We start from the raw sequence: 16,615 nt of genomic DNA on the forward strand, positions 1-16,615 counted from the left end.
TCAGAGCCTGGAGCCTCTTTGGATTCTGTGTCTCCCTCTCTCTCTGCACCTCCCCTGCTTGCTTGCTCTCTCTTTCTCTCAAAAATAAGTAAACATTAAAAAAAAATTTTTTTTTTAATGGTGACTTTCTGCAGAGTTTAGACAGACCCAGGCTATAACTATAGTACCAGAAAATTACTAAAGGGCTATTTATCTTAATATTAAACTTAACATAGCTCAAAATAGGAGGAACAGGGCAACAATAGTTAAGGATAAAGCACGTTTATTGCAAAGTATACATTGAAACATGATAGGGGCAGCCTTCGTGTAATATGTAATCAGCCACCCCCTAGGCTTTTCTTCTTCTGCGATATTTGAACTTGAAACTGGAGCATTAAATGCCCCTGGGGTCCAGAATTTTGCCTATGAAGAGAAGGGCCCCTGTGTCTGTGTCTCTCAGTACGAAAATGAAAGGTTGGTTAAGGTGATAGTCCAGGGGAAAGGTGAGGCGGGCAGGCTGGAGCCCTGTGCTGGGGGCAGTGCTGGCCCCATCCTCATTCCACTCGAAGCCACCTCGATGTTCCACTTGAGTAAGTTTAATAGGTTTGCCTGTGATCTTGGTAAAGTCTGGCGAATCAAACAAGGATTGTAGTTCTGCAGAGATTGAGAGAGATTTCCGTTAAAACCCTGCCTTACCCAACACCCCGAGGAAGAATATGCTCCTGATTCTTAAGTCCTGATTCTCAAGAAGGCAGGCAAGCTGGGAGTAGAACACCGCTTTGGACATTCTGTGAGGTATGTACACAGACCTCTGGGCTGGGTAGGGAGTAAGTGACTTGCCCAAGAGCACACAGCAAGCGAGTTTAAGATTAGAAACCAGCTCAACAGACCTGTCTTGAGACGCAGTGTTCTATTAAAAGATGCATGCTTCTGGGGCTGAGGAATGTGTCTGATAAGGAAGGCAGTTCAGTCTTCCCCAGTCATCCCTGGCTTCCCTACTCAAGGGCCATGGAGCCCTTGAGTTCTGCTTATCAAGGTGGAAGGCTCCAAGGCTCAACCCCATGCACCCCAAGAGCAAGGGGGTCTTGCAGACATACTCATCTCCTGCAGGGACTTAGTGACTTCGCCTTCATAACTCAGCTTCAGCTTGGGGATGGTCAGGACGGCTTGAATAGTCTTCAGCTCTCGGTCTATGTCATGAATGAATTCGGAGGTGAGGCTCTCTTCTATCATGGTCAGGTTCTGGGTTACTTTCAAAGGCAGGAAAAAGATGATGCTCATGCTGCCGGTCAAGGGCAGCTGGGCAATCTGCAACAACAGAGAAGGAGCACAGGGGTTAGTGCTTTGGAGCCCAAGAGCCCAGGGCTAGACACACACTCCAGGCTGCCTTCTCCTCTCCTGTTTGGGTCCCTGGCCATGCCTTCCCCGGCCCCTAATCTATTTAACAATTGTCCCTCTAAGCCACTGCTTTCTGGCAGCAAGATATCTACTCTGGTTCCTTCCAAAGAGTAGACTCTTGTCTTTTCTTACCTCAGCCTAATACCAACTAAAGTTATGGGCTGAAAGAATTTTCTCCTGTGGTTCTAAGGAGCTAGGATTGAATCCCAGGTCCGTATTTTCTCCTGAGGATTGTCTGCCAATAGTTACTGATCATCTGTTATGTACAGAGCCCTGGACTAGAAGGTGGGGGCGTTGAGCACAGCAACACAGAAGCAGTAATAAAATGAGTCTTTTGAGCAGAGGTTGTGAACCTAAGGTCCATGGGACAAACAGCATCAGGAGTCCTAACAGCCCCTGAAACCACATACAGAAATGTGTGCATGGGTATACGTGGCTTTTCTCTCCAGTGTTTTGGGCGTTCTGTCAGATACCCAAAGAAAAAGGTTTAAGAACTACTGATTTAGAATTAAAAGATGTCTGGTATATGTGAAAGATTTAGAATGCCAGCAATTCAGAGTTTGTGGCAGTTTGTTTTTTAATTTTTTAATGTTTAGTTACTTTTGAGAGAGAGAGAGAGAGCACGGAAGGGGTAGAGGGAGAGAATCTGAAGCAGGCTCCAGGCTCTGAGCCGTCAGCACAGAGCTCGATGCGGGGCTCAAACTCAACAGGGTGCAAGATCATGACCTGAGCTGAAGTGGGGCACTTAACCAACTGAGCCACCTAGGCGCCTGAGTTTGTGACAGTTTTTTAAAGTTTTGCTTTGAATTCTAGAAATAAAAGATCTCCCCAAAGAGAGGAAAGGAGAAAGAGAGAGGAAGATGGGAGGAAAAAGACAAGAAAACACCAACATTTGAGTTGTCCACTCTTGGCCCATTTCACATTATCTTCTCTTTTTTTTTTTTTTTTTTTTTTTTTTTTTTTAAAGTAGACTCCATGCCCAACGTGAGGCTCAACTCACGACCCTGAGATCAAGAGTCGACAGCTTTACCTACTGAGTCAGCCAGGCGGCCCTCCCATTATCTATTCAACCTTACAACAAACCCTGAGAGGATAAGTTTCAATACCTGTCCTTCTTCATTTTAAGAAGAAAGGCTCAGAGAAGCTGTTGACTTGCTGAAAGTCCCACAGAATTTAGACAGCTATCACATCTCAAAGGTCATCTTATTTCCACTATACCATCCTGCCTGTCTCAGTCCCCCCGGCACCCACCACTCACCCTACCCCCTACAGACCTTGCAACTGAGATCAGAGTCCAAGCCGTAGCGTAAAATGGCCTTGGGGTCTGACATCATGGGGACTCTCACGGTCCTCTCCTCATCCAAATGGAAATCTTCAAGGGAAGTCTTTCTGGGGTCAAACTTTGTTACCCACTGCCCTGGAATGAGACAAATGGGGTGCCCTGAGCCCCGGGAGACCAGACAGGCATTGGGACCATGGTGTGAGACCAAAGCATATTGTGGGAAGCTGCCTGGCTAAAGCAACCGCTCCAGAATGTGCAGGCTGGACCACAATATGTCTAGGATCTGAACACCTTCCGTATATAGACTCAGGAGGAAAGAAATACATTGATTTTAGTGATTTGATGGTCTGGATTATACAATAATATCCTCCTGTGATAGCCCAGGGGGAAAAGTAAACTGGTATCTACTTCTGCAGTGAGGTATCTGGGAGACAGCATCGAAGGAGGTCAGAGCTGTAAGGGACCTCAGCATCACCCACTCACATCTGAAAAAGCGCCGAAGCCCAGAGGGGTGAAGGCACTTGCCAGTACAGCGATGTGATAACCAAGCTCCCTTAGTCTGACGTGACCTTCTGGAGATCAGTGCTTCAAGGAGGGCTTTTCTCAAGGTTAGGGGTCCACTGTTGCTACTGCCCGAGAGTTGGTTGTAAAGCATCGGAGGTTGTCCAAATCCCACCCAAGTCTTATCTGAATGGGGCCAGCCTCGCATGGTGAACAACGGTTTGTCGAATACTTGCCGTGTCCTGGGCACAGTGCACTGGTCGATGTGAAGATAGGAGACGATACAGACAGAGGGCCTCTGACGTGTGTCATCACATGTTAGAGGTGAGGGAATAGGCCCGGGAAGGCTGTGAGGCCTGCGCAGGGCTCTGCAGCCGGGAAAGGCCGAGCTGGGCTTTGACCCTCCTGTGACTCCAGCCCAAATCTAACGGTGCCCGCCCCAAACAGGCACAAGAGTGGTAGCGCTCTCTTGTCTGGGCTCGTCTTTCTGCATAAGCCTCTTCGCTTTGTAGGCACTCCCCACATTTGCCTGGGATTAGGTGACGAGCACAGAGCTCTCAGGCAAGGGTGTTTCCCGGGTCATCCTCTGGCTGTTCGCCTCTGGGTTCATGCTGAGCTCCATCTCTGACGTCCCGCCCTTCCCCAGCCCCTCGGACACCCACCATCCACCCTTGGCCAAACAAGAGGTGGAGGAGCCCTCACCCTTGAAGTAAGCCACACCGAGAAGGAGAATGCTGATTTCACTGGGTATCTCCCGTGTGGACCTAGCAATTTTCCCTTTCATCTGGGCCTGCACCCAGTTGTTAACTTCCTGAAGGTCCAAGCGAGAGTTGCCGGTCAGGATTCTGGGCCTGGTGCCGTAGGACTTTTCCAGTGGCGCGACAAAGCTGGATTTTATCCGCAGCTCTGGGGAGACATGGAGAGAGAATGTGCTCTGAGAGCTAACCGGCACCCGCTGTTTGAGAGCATGCCAGGCTCAGGTTCTGGTTTACCACTCAGCAGGCCCCGACTTCCTGCCTAGTGACTTCCCGTGACTTGCCGGGACTTTGTGCCAGCTTCCCCAGGCGCTGGACAGGGAACAACGAATTTCTCTCATTGCCATTTCTCTTTGCGTTACCGCCCTCCCCCAACCCTCCCGCTGTCTCCCTCAGGCCACTTCCTCTTTCTGATCCTCTTTGAGCTCACGGGCCCCTTCCTGCCCACCAGTGCCAGGCCCAGCCTCGGCAGATGTGATCTGGTGTTTAGAATGAAGCCCCCATGTGGAGGAGAGAGCTCCATATTCCTCGGGCATCCCTAGCTAGCAAGGTGACTCACTCCTCTCAAAGATGATCCGGGAAGCACTCTTGAAGTTCTTCTGGGGGGCAGTGACGGCAGCAAGGAGCTCCTTATAGGTGCCGTGGATGTCCGGGTTGCTGATCAGGTCATAGTAGAGAGCCCGGTGAATGGTGGATTCTGTCCTCTGTTCTGCTCCTGCCAGAGAGACATGGGTGGGAGCCTCACTAACTGCCCACCGGGGCCCAGATCAGGCCAGATCCCAGGACAGGCCACCACACTCTAGTCTTTTACTGCTCATACTGTAAACATCTTAGACTGGCAAGAAATTTGAAGGCAATGGAAGAAAAATGTTTTTTTCTAATGCAGGCTAAGGTCATCAGGCCTAGAGAGCGCAATAAGGGTAGGACTGAGGGGTACAAGCCCCTGTGCATCTCCATCACAGCTGTTACCAGAACATTTTGTGGTTACCTGTTTATTAGTCTTAGCTAATAGAGACTCATTAGCTCAGCTAATATGAACTCAGCTGTGAGCCGAGGGCGGGCAGAGACCACGCCTGCTTGTGTGCGGTTGAACCCCCATAATCTAGCCGGACGGCTGGTATGCAGAAGCTTCTTGAAGGAATGAATGAGTGTTGAAGTCACCCTGTCTATGAGTGGTCCCGAGGCCTCACCCCTGAGTCAGCAGTGCTCAGCGCCTCCGGGGAGCGAGGCAGGGATTGTACGTGCACATGCAGGGGACCCCAGCGGGGCCAGTCTCTCAAGCACCTCTTCGCCCCTTCCTGAGGGGAAGAGTCTCTAGGACTTAGGCATGTACACGCAGAGGATTCTGGGGCCGTCTGCGTCTGAGAACTCACCCAGTGACAGGGCAGAGAGAGCAGTGGCCACGCTGAGTGGAGACAGCAGCACATTGGCAGTGGGGCTCAGGCTGGACCTCACACGGTACAGATCATAGCCGAAGTTGGAGATGGCCGCTGCCAGCTTGTTCACGGGGACCTTGAAGAAGGGGTCCTCCTCCTCCACCGGCACCCCTGTGGTGTCAGGAGCTGGGGAGTCCTGGATTTGAGTAAAAAGGGCCATTAGAGACGAGCCGTGGATGACTGGTCTCGTTGCTTTGAGTGGGATTGTCATTCTGGCCCCTTACAGCCATCCCGCCTGAGGACCGTTCATGTAGCCTAACTTTGGAATGTGTCTGTGCTCCCTGATCATGCAGGAGCTCTCTGCTGGGGACAGACAGCGCCAAATGGAAATCAGTTGACCACATATAAACACTGGTGACCTGTGAGCCTCAGGCCTATAATAATTTTAAAAAAGAGAGAAAGAAGAGCCTCCTGCCTTCCAAGGAACTCTGTTCTCAGGCCAGAGCAAAAGCTACCTGTCTGTCCCCCCCTTGCTTACTGCTCCCAGGTCTCTACCTGGACCCTCCTTGCCTTTCACGGCCTTGATCACATATCATCTCCTCCACCACAGACTTTCCCTCGTTGCCCCAAAGTGAAGGCGCTTTTTGGTTTTCTGAACTTTTTACAGAGTCAGCTACCACTTACATATGAACCACCTACCATGTATTGGGCTCTGTGCTAGTTCTTTTCATTTGAGGTACTTTATTTCTTGCTTATTGATGTATTCCATGCCTCAAAAGACCGAGTGCCTTGAAGGCAAGAACTGAGTCTTTGATGTTTCCGCCCATCCCCAGCCCCTACAGAGCAGGTATTCAGTAGGTAGAAAGTGAGTGACTGACCACAATGGCCCTGTAAGGGTAGGTGTTTTTAAACCCACTTTATCAATAAGAAAGAGACAGACTCAGGTGACAGTGACTTGTCTAAGGTAACCAAGCTAGGGGCACCTGGGAGGCTCAGTGGGTTAAGCATCTGATTTCAGTGAGGTCATGATGCCGTGCTTCACGGGTTCGAGCCCCACGTCGGGCTCTGTGCCGACAGCTCAGAGCTTGGAGCCTGCTTTGGATTCTGTGTCTCCCTCTCTCTCTGCCCCTCCCCTGCTTGCATTCTGTCTCCCAAAAACAAATAAATATTAAAAAAAATTTTTAGAGAGAAAGAAAGAACAAACGAACGAAAAAGGTAACCAAGCTAAATGAGAGGTAGAGCCAGAACTCAAACTCAGAACTCACAATGAAGTCCAGGGCTTCGGTCATTATGCCCGTGCAGCCCTGGTCCCTCACTGTCACGCAGTATTAGCTTCTCAGCATCTGCCTTTGCAGTCTCAGGCCTTCCACACTCATATCTCTGCCGCACCCTGGTCGGTATCTGCACAAATATCCAGGAACTCACCCAGTCAGTGAGACCCACAGTCCCACAAGGTAACGAGAAAAGGCCTTCACCAAAGGGACCACCCTGGTCCCTGGGGTTTGTTAGACTGCCTTCACCTTTCGCCTTCTGGGATCTTATTTCTGTCTCCGCTAGGTTCTCTGAAAGGCAGGGCAAGATGCTTTCTGTCTGTTTTGCTGATGTCTATATGTAAAGGCCAGAGCCTGGCCTAGAACCTGGGTGTCTGTCCCGTCTCCCATGCTGCCTGCTAAGGAGGGGCTGGGATTGCTGATGTCCCCACCTCACCCCACCCCCACTGACCTCCAGGCTGCCCGCATTGTCCTGGCAGCTGCCTGGCCCGAGGAGGGCTCCAGCCCAGAGGAGTAGCATGAGGGCCTGCATCCCGGGGCCTGCAAGAAAGCAAGGGGCAGTGAGCTGTTTCCCTCACCCACTGCCCTGCTCCACCAGCCACCCTGGACAGGGACCAGGAGCTCGATAGGACCAGCCACCTCGCCTCTGACTTCCCCAGGCTGGAAGTGGCCCCTCAACCTGACGGTCCCTCCCTCTCATCACCTCCCCTCTCCTCCACCTGCCTCACGGCCTACCTGCCGTCCCAGGGTGAACCTGCGCTTTCCTCCGCTGTGTCAGGAGACCTACCTTTGGACCCAAAGCTCCAGGGCCATGGAGATCGAGTCGTGGGCCCCTCTGTGTGGATATGGCTTAGCACAAATGCACAGCAAGGCATTTCCCTGGAGGCACCCGGCCAGCTCATTACATAGGATTTGGGGTAATGTCAGAAGGGAGCAGAACCGAGGTCCCATATGTAGAATGACAGAATACAGAGAATGGAGGCATCTGGTTGAGCCCCTGCTTTCCCCAGGGAAGTTCTCAGACTCTCCCCTTGAATTCCTCTGGTCTAGAACCCGTGGCCGCATAAGGGACTCATTCCCTTCCCAGTTCTCTGTTGAGAGCTCTTAGTCTCCTAGTTAGGAGCACTGGCCCTAGGGTCAGACAGCTGGGTACAAATCTCAGTTTGTCTTAACACCTCTCTAAATCACAGTGTCTTCTCTTGTGAAATGGAGATCAAATAGTTCTTACCTATTGTGATGATGATTAAATTGGATAATGTCTCCATAGACCTGAACAGGGCAAAGGCAGGTGAGCTCTCCAGCAATCCCTGAGCTGAAGTGGGTCTCCCTACACCCGGAACCCCAGGGCGCCCCTCCATCCTAGGGAGACAGGTCCTCTTCCAGCCACCAGCTCAAAAATAGCTCTTACACCCTCAGGGCTTTCTTTGCTTCAGGTTAAACAACCGGTTTCTTAGTAGGGCCCCCCAAGTCCATTCACCTCCCCAGCAGTGGCCTCCCCTGGACCCACTCTCTCTGGCCCCTGGACCATGAGGGAAACGGGAAATCTGGGTCCAGAGCTGTATGCGTGCCACCATCCCTCACCCTCCTGCACTTGCTGCATCCGTGAGCTCACCCCTGGGAGTCTAGGTGTGGGGTGGGAGGGGCGGAAGGCAGCTAAGGGGGCTTCACGGGTAGGATCTTCTAAGAGGCCCTCTTTAAAAAGTGGGAGAAGGGGGGCGCCTGGGTGGCTCAGTTGGTTAGGTGTCGACTTCAGCTCAGGTCATGATCTCACCGTTTATGGTTTCAAGCCCTGCGTCGGGCTCTGTGCTGACCGCTCGGAGTCTGGAGCTTGCTTCAGATTCTGTGTCTCCCTCTCTCTCTGTCCCTTCCCCTTGCACTCTCTGTCTGGGTCTCTCTCTCAAAAATAAATAAACATTAAAAAAATTTTTTAATAAAAAATAAAAAGTGGGGGAAGGCCTCAGAAGCTAGGACCTTTGGTTGGTCCGTGACCTCCCTCTGTCCACACTGCCAAGTCAACCATTTATAATCTGCCTTCCCTGCCCCTCACCTCCCTGACACACGCACAGGCCAAGGGTCTTGAGCACTTTCCTTGTCATCCTCTCATATACCCAGAAATACCCTCCCACACGCACAACACACATACTTTCCTGACTTCTCAGAACAAATAGGAAAGTCGGGAGTGCGGTGTGTGATTTTTGGCCAAAGTCCTTAGAATCAAGCCAGATAATCCACCAGACAACACCGTAGAGATGAAAAGCAATGAAAGACGCCGCCTCCAGAGTCTGCCCAGCTCATGGCTGGACTGCGGGTGGGAGCGAGCCTGGCTGTCTTCCCAAACTCTGATAGGGAGCTGCGTCCCAGGGTGAGCCCCACAGCCAGCTGCCCTCCTATACAGCTGCGGCTGGCGCTCAGGGAGAAATCTTCCGTTGAGGCAACAGGAAAAGCTTTCCGTGGTACCAGATTGAAACCTTTAACACCATCCAGGCTCACAGCTGCTCTCTCCACCCGCCAGCCCCACCCCAGAGCTGGCAAAGCCTTCTCGCCTGAGCCTCAGCAGACTGGTTTATCAGAGACCCAAAATTCCAGGAGATTCACAGGCAGCAAGGCTAAAGGATAAGCCGTTAGCTCTAGTCCCTCTGGCCGGGGGAGGTGGGGGGCATCCTGGCATAGTGTCTAAGGAAGCTAAGTTTACAGTTCAAATGCACTTGAAGGTCAGACCTTCCCCACAGGAGTCCCTACAGAGTCAGCCTAAGCCCCGGAGTCATGTGATCACTGTCCCCATGTGGGTGGGCTGAAGAGAAGTGAGGGACCCTGGCAGTGAAAGGCACATGGGTCCCCAGCTGGCCCAGAGCCAGTCGCTGGGACATGTACTATTAATGGCACCTCTGAATCTTCTATCTCAAGCCCTGGGGATGAGGGAAGAGGAGAGATTATTGAGAGCCCCCTACAAGGGCACTGAGAGAGCAGGGAGAAAGAGTCTGCGTGGGGTTGGGGGGCCCTCTGAGCCCACTCACTGCCCTCTCCAAGGTGATTGTTCTGTGGGCTGAGGGCAGGCAGCCGCTGCCTGGCCAGGGGCACAGGGACAATGATGCCATCCTGTCCAAAGGGCAGTATCCAAGCCAGACTCCTGTCATACCAGGAAGGGGAGGGCATGGGGAGGAGGTAGATACGCTCCCCGTTGGGCCAAGGTCAGGCCTTCCTTGCTGCCACATTTACTCAAATCAAGAGACACAAGGAACTGGGATTTTGTGATCTTGCCTTCAAGCTGGGAGGATAAATTTGAGCCAATACATGTGTTTCAGATTAAATCCAGCTGTGAGACAAACACCATCCCTCCTCCTTCCAGCACCACACAGCCTAAAGCCACATGGCAGTGGACCTCCTGGGCAGCACAGGGAAGGGCACCACCCTCTCTCCTGGGAGAGAGGTTCCGAGGGTCCCCTCCAGGCCCATTCCACCCATGGGGACCCTGCCAGTCCCCGGGAAGCCTTCCTTCTGAAGCCTGGGAGCCTGAATGAGTGGGGCCACAGTGCCCATGAGTTTCACCTCCCCACGCCCCAGAAGGGCCAGCCCTAGAAGCAGAACTGTCTGGCCCCCTTCCCCTCCCACCCTGAACTCCTGGTGACAGGCATGGGCCAGACAGTGATGGGATTTCTGGGAAGCCTGCGGCTTTTGTTTGGCCCAGACCCGCTCCTTGCTGTGGTGTACCCCAGAGAGCAGAAAGGATGCGGGCAGCCAATCTCTCCAGACCCCATACGCTGGCTGGACTAAAGAGTGGTCATTGTTTGCGAGAGGCCAAAGCCCCACTGGTCTCCCATCCCAGCCTTTACTGGAAGCTAATTTGGCCAAAGAGGAAGGATGGCGACTGGATAGAAGGACCCAGCCGTCCCTCGTCCCAGTCTTCTGTAGGGCTCAACAGGTCAGCTGCTTGGCAGTGTAGGAAGTTGCCTCTGAAATCGGCACCAATTGATTTTGAAAAAGCAGCAGGGAGCTGAGCCCAAGCCAAGGCTGGGCTGGAGGGGGGGGGGGGGTCTGCCTCGTAAATACCCTGAGGGAAGCAGTGGTCCGGGACAGCCTCCTTCCCTTAGGTCTGCGGAGCCCCTTGGAGGTGCTGCTCAGACCCGGCCCAGCAGCTGAGCCCTGTTTCTTCCCACTACCGCCCTCCTCCATTGCTTCCCACCCACTTCATTCAAAAGTCTTTCCAGCCTCTTCTTCCAGTGGTGCAGTAGGGTTTGGGGATAACTGGGCCCTGGCCTTCTGCCCCCAACCCCCTCTGCCCTCTCTTATCCTCTCACCCCGGTGCCCAAGCTGCAGGAGCTCTTGGCTCCCCACCTCCTCTCCCTCGCACCCCTCTTTTCTGCTCCCTGCCTGTCTCAACCCCGGGGAGCCTCTCCAGTCTTCCCCTGACACTCGCACCAGCCAGGGAGCTGCTTTACCTGTGGGTGCACCGCAGCTCCGTGCCAGCCTCTGCACACCGAGGGGCTCCAGCAAGCACAAGAGCTATTGCAGCCGCCTCCCGACCCAGCGCCCAGCAAGCTTCAGATTACAGCTACTCCTTTCTTAAAGCGACCTGCACTCAGTTTGGATTCTGTGATTGCATCACTGCCTGGTGTTAACTTTAACCCACTGCTGCCCTTCCACCACACACCCCCAACACGCACGCACACATTCCCACACCGACTCCACCAGACCGTCCTCTGGGACCCTGGCCTTCCTCCTGCCTGCGGTCCCACCCCCAGAGGGCACCCTGGCCAACTCGGGTGGGAGACACGCCTGAGGAAGGAAGAGACTTGCAGGAGGAGGCCCGGGAGGCAGGCTGGAGCAGAGAGGGGAAAAAAAAAAAAAAAAAAACAACCCTGCCCAGTGCTAGGACTCTAGGTTTTTCCTGGTCCTTGGCTCTGGCACTAGCTGCGATTTGGGGCAAGACAACTCTCCCAGCTCCTGCCTTGCCTTGGCTGAAAAATGGAGAAATGGAACTGGGATGTCTCTGCTTTTTCAGCCCTGGAATTCTGTGATTTCTAAAGATCCGAAAGGGCAGTGGGGGAAATATCTGACCAGAGGAAGAACTGGGCTGTGCTAGAACCGTTAGTCCTGAGGGGAGGCCAAGAGTGTGCTGGGCACCTGCTAGGCACAATACAGGTCCTCTAGATGGGGGAACACCTGGGCCCTGCTCAGCTGGGATGTTTAGGACCTTGCAATGTGGTTGTGAACCTAAAATACTGACATGGGAAATAACGTAACAAAACGCTTTCCAGGCAGGTATGAGTGCTGGCTGAGAGCCCAGTGGTCATCCGGAGAAGAGATCAGGGAAGGAACGGGGAACGCCTGGAATATTTAGCTGGAGGAAGAGAAAATTCCAGAGAAGAGATCAGGGAAGGAACAGGGAACGCCCTGGAATATTTAGCTGGAGGAAGAGAAAATTCCAGAAAACACCATCACCTCCTGTGAGGCTCCAGGGAGCAGAACTAGAGCCCCTGGGTAGAACTTTCCAATGGGTTCAGCTTTATGTAAGAAAACTCTCTCAACAGTCAGAGTTCAAGCCTTTCAACAAAAAAAGTTGAGTACCTCTATGCAAGTCGCTGGCTAGGTATGCAGAGGAGGAGAAGGATATAGATGAATAAGGCTCAGTGCCACACTCCAGAAACTTACTGGCTAATAGTAAGAGGCTGGTACGAGAACAGATTATTCCACCATAACGTGGCACATTCTGTGATAGCAGGCTCTACAACCCCGCCGTCCAGTACAATAGTCACTAACCATGTGGCCACAGAGCACTTGAAATGTGGCTAGTCTGATATCCTATAAGTGTAATATACACAGCAGATTGTGGATATTTCGTATGAAAAAAAATACTGTAAAGTATCTCAGTAGTTTTTACACTGATTATATGTATTGGGTTAAATGCAATATATTACTAAAATTAATTTCACCAATTTCTTTTTTAATGTGGCTACTATAAAATCTTAAATTACGTATGTAGTTTGCATTGTATTTCTATCGGACAGCACTGTTCTGAAGGGTATTGTGGCAATGTGGTTGGAATATATGAATCTAAGCTGTCTTAAAGGGTGAATAAGAAGGAGCTAAGCATGGAAACGCAGGAAGGGTGCAAGTATCCATGTGGACAAGTTAAAACTGGATCCCTATCTCACACCATTCACAAAAAGTAGCTCTAGCTACATTAGGGATTAAATGTGAAAAACAATTTCTGTTTTTGAAGAAACTTTCTTTTTTTAAAAAAAATTTTTTTAATATTTATTTTATTTTTGACAGAGAGAGAGCATGAGCAGGGGAGGGGCAGAGAGAGAGGGGGGACACAGAATCTGAAGCAGGCTCCAGGCTCTGAGCTGTCAGCACAGAGCCCGACGCAGGGCTCGAACTCACGGACCACGAGATCATGACCTGAGCTGGAGTCGGACACTCCACTGACTGAGCCACCCAGGCGCCCCTGAAGAAACTTTCTTAATGATTTTTTATTTAAATTATTTAAGAATAGGGGGCACCTGGGTGGCTCAGTCAATTGAGCATTCGACTTCGGCTCAGGTCATGATTTCACGGGTCTGTGAGTTCGAGCGCTGCATCGGGCCCTGTGCTCACAACTCAGCGCCTGGAGCCTGCTCCAGATTCTGTGTCTCCCTCTCTCTCTGCTCCCCCCCACCCCTGCCACTCTCAAAAATAAATAAACATTTAAAAAAATTTTTTTAATTAAGAATAGGCATTAGTTGGTTAAGTGTCTGACTTCAGCTCATGTCATGATCTCACGGTTCATGTGTTCGAGCCCTGCATCAGGCTCTCTGATGCCAACACAGAGCCAGTTTCAGATCTTCTGTTTCCTTCTCTCTCTGCCCCTCCCCTGCTCATGCTCTCTTTGTCAAAAATAAGTAAACATTAAAGAAAAATTAGCATTTTTTTCACAAGTTTCAAAACCCAAAAGCAACAAAAGGTACACAGTGATCTGATCTCCAGTCACCTCATTCCACTCCCTGGAAACCTCTGTTAATCTCTTTCCTATGTATCCTTTCAGACATACTTTTAATGCTTTCAAAAGCAAATACAGGGTCGCCTGGGTGGCTTGTCTTGTTAAGTGTCCGACTTCGGCTCAGGTCATGATCTTATGGTTTGTGAGTTTGAGCCCTGCATCAGGCTCTGTACTGACAGTGTGGAACCTACTTGGGATTCTCTCTCTCTCCCTCTCTCTCTGACCCTCCCCTGCTCGTGCACTGTCTTTCTCTCTCTCTCTCTCTCAAAATAAATAAATAAACTTTAAAAAAAAAAAAAAGGGAAAGGTATGAATGGATCTCTTTGTGATCTCTGGGTAGAAAGGATTTTTTTTTAAACAAGACACCAAAAGAAGAACAAATTATAAAAGATTGGTAAATTTAACACTAAAACTGAAAACATGAGAAGATACCATAAAACAAAATGAAAACAAAAGGCTCACACTGGGAGAACATAATTGTTACACAGGTAACTGACAAAAAACCAAAAAAAAAAAAAAAAAAAGCCCAAAAGATTACTAACGGTAATATAGAGACAGCTACATATTAATACAAAAAATTAAAAACTCAACAGAACCATAGACCCAAGTAATTCACGGGAGAATCCAAAGTGGCCACTAAACTGATGAAAAAGATGGTTTATTCTCACCAGTAATCAGGGGAATGCAAATTGAAACCGTAATTTGATGAGTGTGTTTCACACTCATCATCAGATCAGCAAAATTTATTTTTTTTAACGATTTATTTATATATTTATTTATTTTTGAGACAGGGAGAGACAGAGCATGAACAGGGGAGGGTCAGAGAGAGGGAGACACAGAATCTGAAACAGGCTCCAGGCTCCGAGCTGTCAGCACAGAGCCCGACGCGGGGCTCGAACTCACGGACCGCGAGATCGTGACCTGAGCCGAAGTCGGCCGCTTAACCGACTGAGCCACCCAGGCGCCCCCAGATCAGCAAAATTTAAACATCTGACAAGACCCAGTGTTGGTGAGGATGTGGACAACCAGGATCTCTTAATGCCCTGCAGCTGAGAATGTGAGAATGTAAATTGATACAACCACTTCTAAGAACAATGTGGCAACAAATGGCAAAGCTGTGCATAACCATAGGGGGCAGCCCTGGCAGTTAAAGATGGGGAGACCCAATCTGCAACTCAGCAATTCCAATCCTAAACATGCAAGTTGGCAAGATTCCACATGTGTGCACAAGGAAGTATGTATGGTCAAGAATGTTATAGCAGGACTATTTATAGTGACAAAAAGAAACAAACTAATGGGATGCCTAGGTGGCTCAGATCATGATCTCAAGGTTCATGGGTTCCAGCCCCGAACCAGCTCTGTGCTGACAGCTCAGAGCCTGGAGCCTGCTTCGGATTCTGTGTCTCCCTCTCTCTCTGCCCTTCCCCTGCTTGTGCTCTGTCTCTGTCTCTCAAAAATAAATAAACGTTAAAGAAAAAAATTAAAAAAAAAAAAAAAAAAAACTAGATGCATGTCCATCAACAGGAGACTAGAGATGGAAAAGTCTTCCAGCCCTGAGAAAGTGAAGGGAAGTCATTTGTATCAACACAGACCTGTCTCAGAGGGTGAAGTGATACAAGTTGCAGAAACATGCAAACTGCACGACACAGTTACATAAGGCTTAAAAACACACACTATATACTGCCCAAGGATAAAAAAAAATTCGTGTGATCACAGTAAAAGAAATACATGAAAATAATAGAAACCAAATTCAGGATGACAGTTATGGGAGTAGAGGAGGGATCGTGGAAGGACTTGTAAAGCTGTCGCTATATTGAGAATATTTTAATGGCATTATGCAATTCATTACACCTTTTGTCTGTCCCAATGATTTCATGATAACTCACGAAGAAAGATTTCTCTCTCCTCCGATTACCGTGAGAGGTGCCCCACTCCATTCCCTCCTCAGTTTCAAACTTGCTTCTGTGCCCACCTCTCTTTCAAAACAGCTGTAGCCAAGTTCACGGGTGACCTTCATGTTGACCACCAAAGTGACGTCTCTTCCCTTGACAACAGGCAGCAGAGCAGATGGTTCCTCCTTCTTGAAACTCTGCCTCTCCACACACCCCCATTTGCCACTCCACTCCCCACCAACCCCCTGCCACCCCTGCCTCACACACTGCATCTTTTCTGTCTCCTTAGCTGGCTCGATCCAGGGACCCCTTTTCCTCACCATCGACATCTCCTCTTAGGTGATTTCCCCTAGTTCCGTGACTTTCAATGCATCTGTATGCTCCCAGATACTTCCAAGTGTGTATTCCTGACCAAGATACCCAATAGCCTATTTGACAAATCCACTTGGATGCCGAGTAGGTAGGATGAACATATAATTTACCATCCAAACACTCCTCAGAACAAAAGTAGAACCACAGACATAACCTGAACTGTCCCCGGTAGACGATGTTAGTCTACATTAATGTGGTAGTTCAGTCCCAACATGTTCAAACTAGAAATCTCCAGTCGGGCGCCTGGCTGGCTCAGTCGGTGGAGTGTGCAACTCTTGATTGCGGGGTTGTGGGTTCAAGCCACACGTCAGGTGTAGAGATTACTTAAAAATAAATTAAAAAAAAAAAAAGGAAAGAAAGAAAGAAGGAAGGAAGGAAAGAAGGAAAGGGAGAAACCTCCGATCTATGCTAAAATCTGTCCCTTACTCTGATTCCCATCTCCGTGAAACCCATTTTCTCAAAACAGAAATCCAGGAATCTGAACTATGAACCCCACCATCATTGAGCCTTTCCTTTCCATCATGTCCCATACAATCTATCCACAGAATCTACAGCATCTATCTGCAAAATACCCGCACCCCCTGTGTCTCTTGCCTGCTAACCCACGCTTGTCCCTCTACATTCCGTTCTCCCCACAGCAGGCAAAGAGAGCTTTCTAGAACTCAACATCAGACCACGGCACCCCTCACTTAAAAGCCTTCCACAGTGAGTGGATTATTGCCATCCACAACAACACAGACGAATGTCACAAACAGAAGGTTGAACAAAAGAAGCTAGACCCAACAGAGCAGACCCTATAATTCCTTCATA

General features: G+C 50.1%; 1 protein-coding gene across 1 annotated transcript; it reads right to left on the bottom strand.

Moving 5' to 3' along the window:
* Window positions 1-245: 245 nt before the first annotated feature.
* Window positions 246-11,196, bottom strand: SERPINF1 (serpin family F member 1). The gene is made up of 8 exons (XM_007076120.3): window positions 10,999-11,196; window positions 7,014-7,102; window positions 5,289-5,487; window positions 4,475-4,630; window positions 3,863-4,066; window positions 2,652-2,794; window positions 1,077-1,287; window positions 246-633 (listed from the first exon to the last, which is right to left on the bottom strand). The coding sequence occupies exons 2-8, from the start codon at window positions 7,092-7,094 to the stop codon at window positions 374-376; spliced, it is 1,254 nt and encodes a 417-aa protein (XP_007076182.1). The 5' UTR covers window positions 7,095-7,102; window positions 10,999-11,196; the 3' UTR covers window positions 246-373.
* Between the last annotated feature and the right edge of the window lie 5,419 nt (window positions 11,197-16,615).

Source organism: Panthera tigris, chromosome E1 (genome assembly GCF_018350195.1).
Source record: "Panthera tigris isolate Pti1 chromosome E1, P.tigris_Pti1_mat1.1, whole genome shotgun sequence".
In the NCBI taxonomy this organism is placed as follows: Eukaryota; Metazoa; Chordata; class Mammalia; order Carnivora; family Felidae; genus Panthera; species Panthera tigris.

Excerpts from the sequence above, each read along its gene's own strand:
- SERPINF1 (XM_007076120.3), bottom strand. The coding sequence starts at position 7,094 with ATGCAGGCCCTCATGCTACTCCTCTGGGCTGGAGCCCTCCTCGGGCCA. Across the intron at positions 5,488-7,013 it reads ACAATGCGGGCAGCCTGGAG|GACTCCCCAGCTCCTGACAC; the intron begins GTCAGTGGGGGT and ends ACTCAAATCCAG. Across the intron at positions 4,067-4,474 it reads CCGGATCATCTTTGAGAGGA|AGCTGCGGATAAAATCCAGC; the intron begins GTGAGTCACCTT and ends ATGTCTCCCCAG.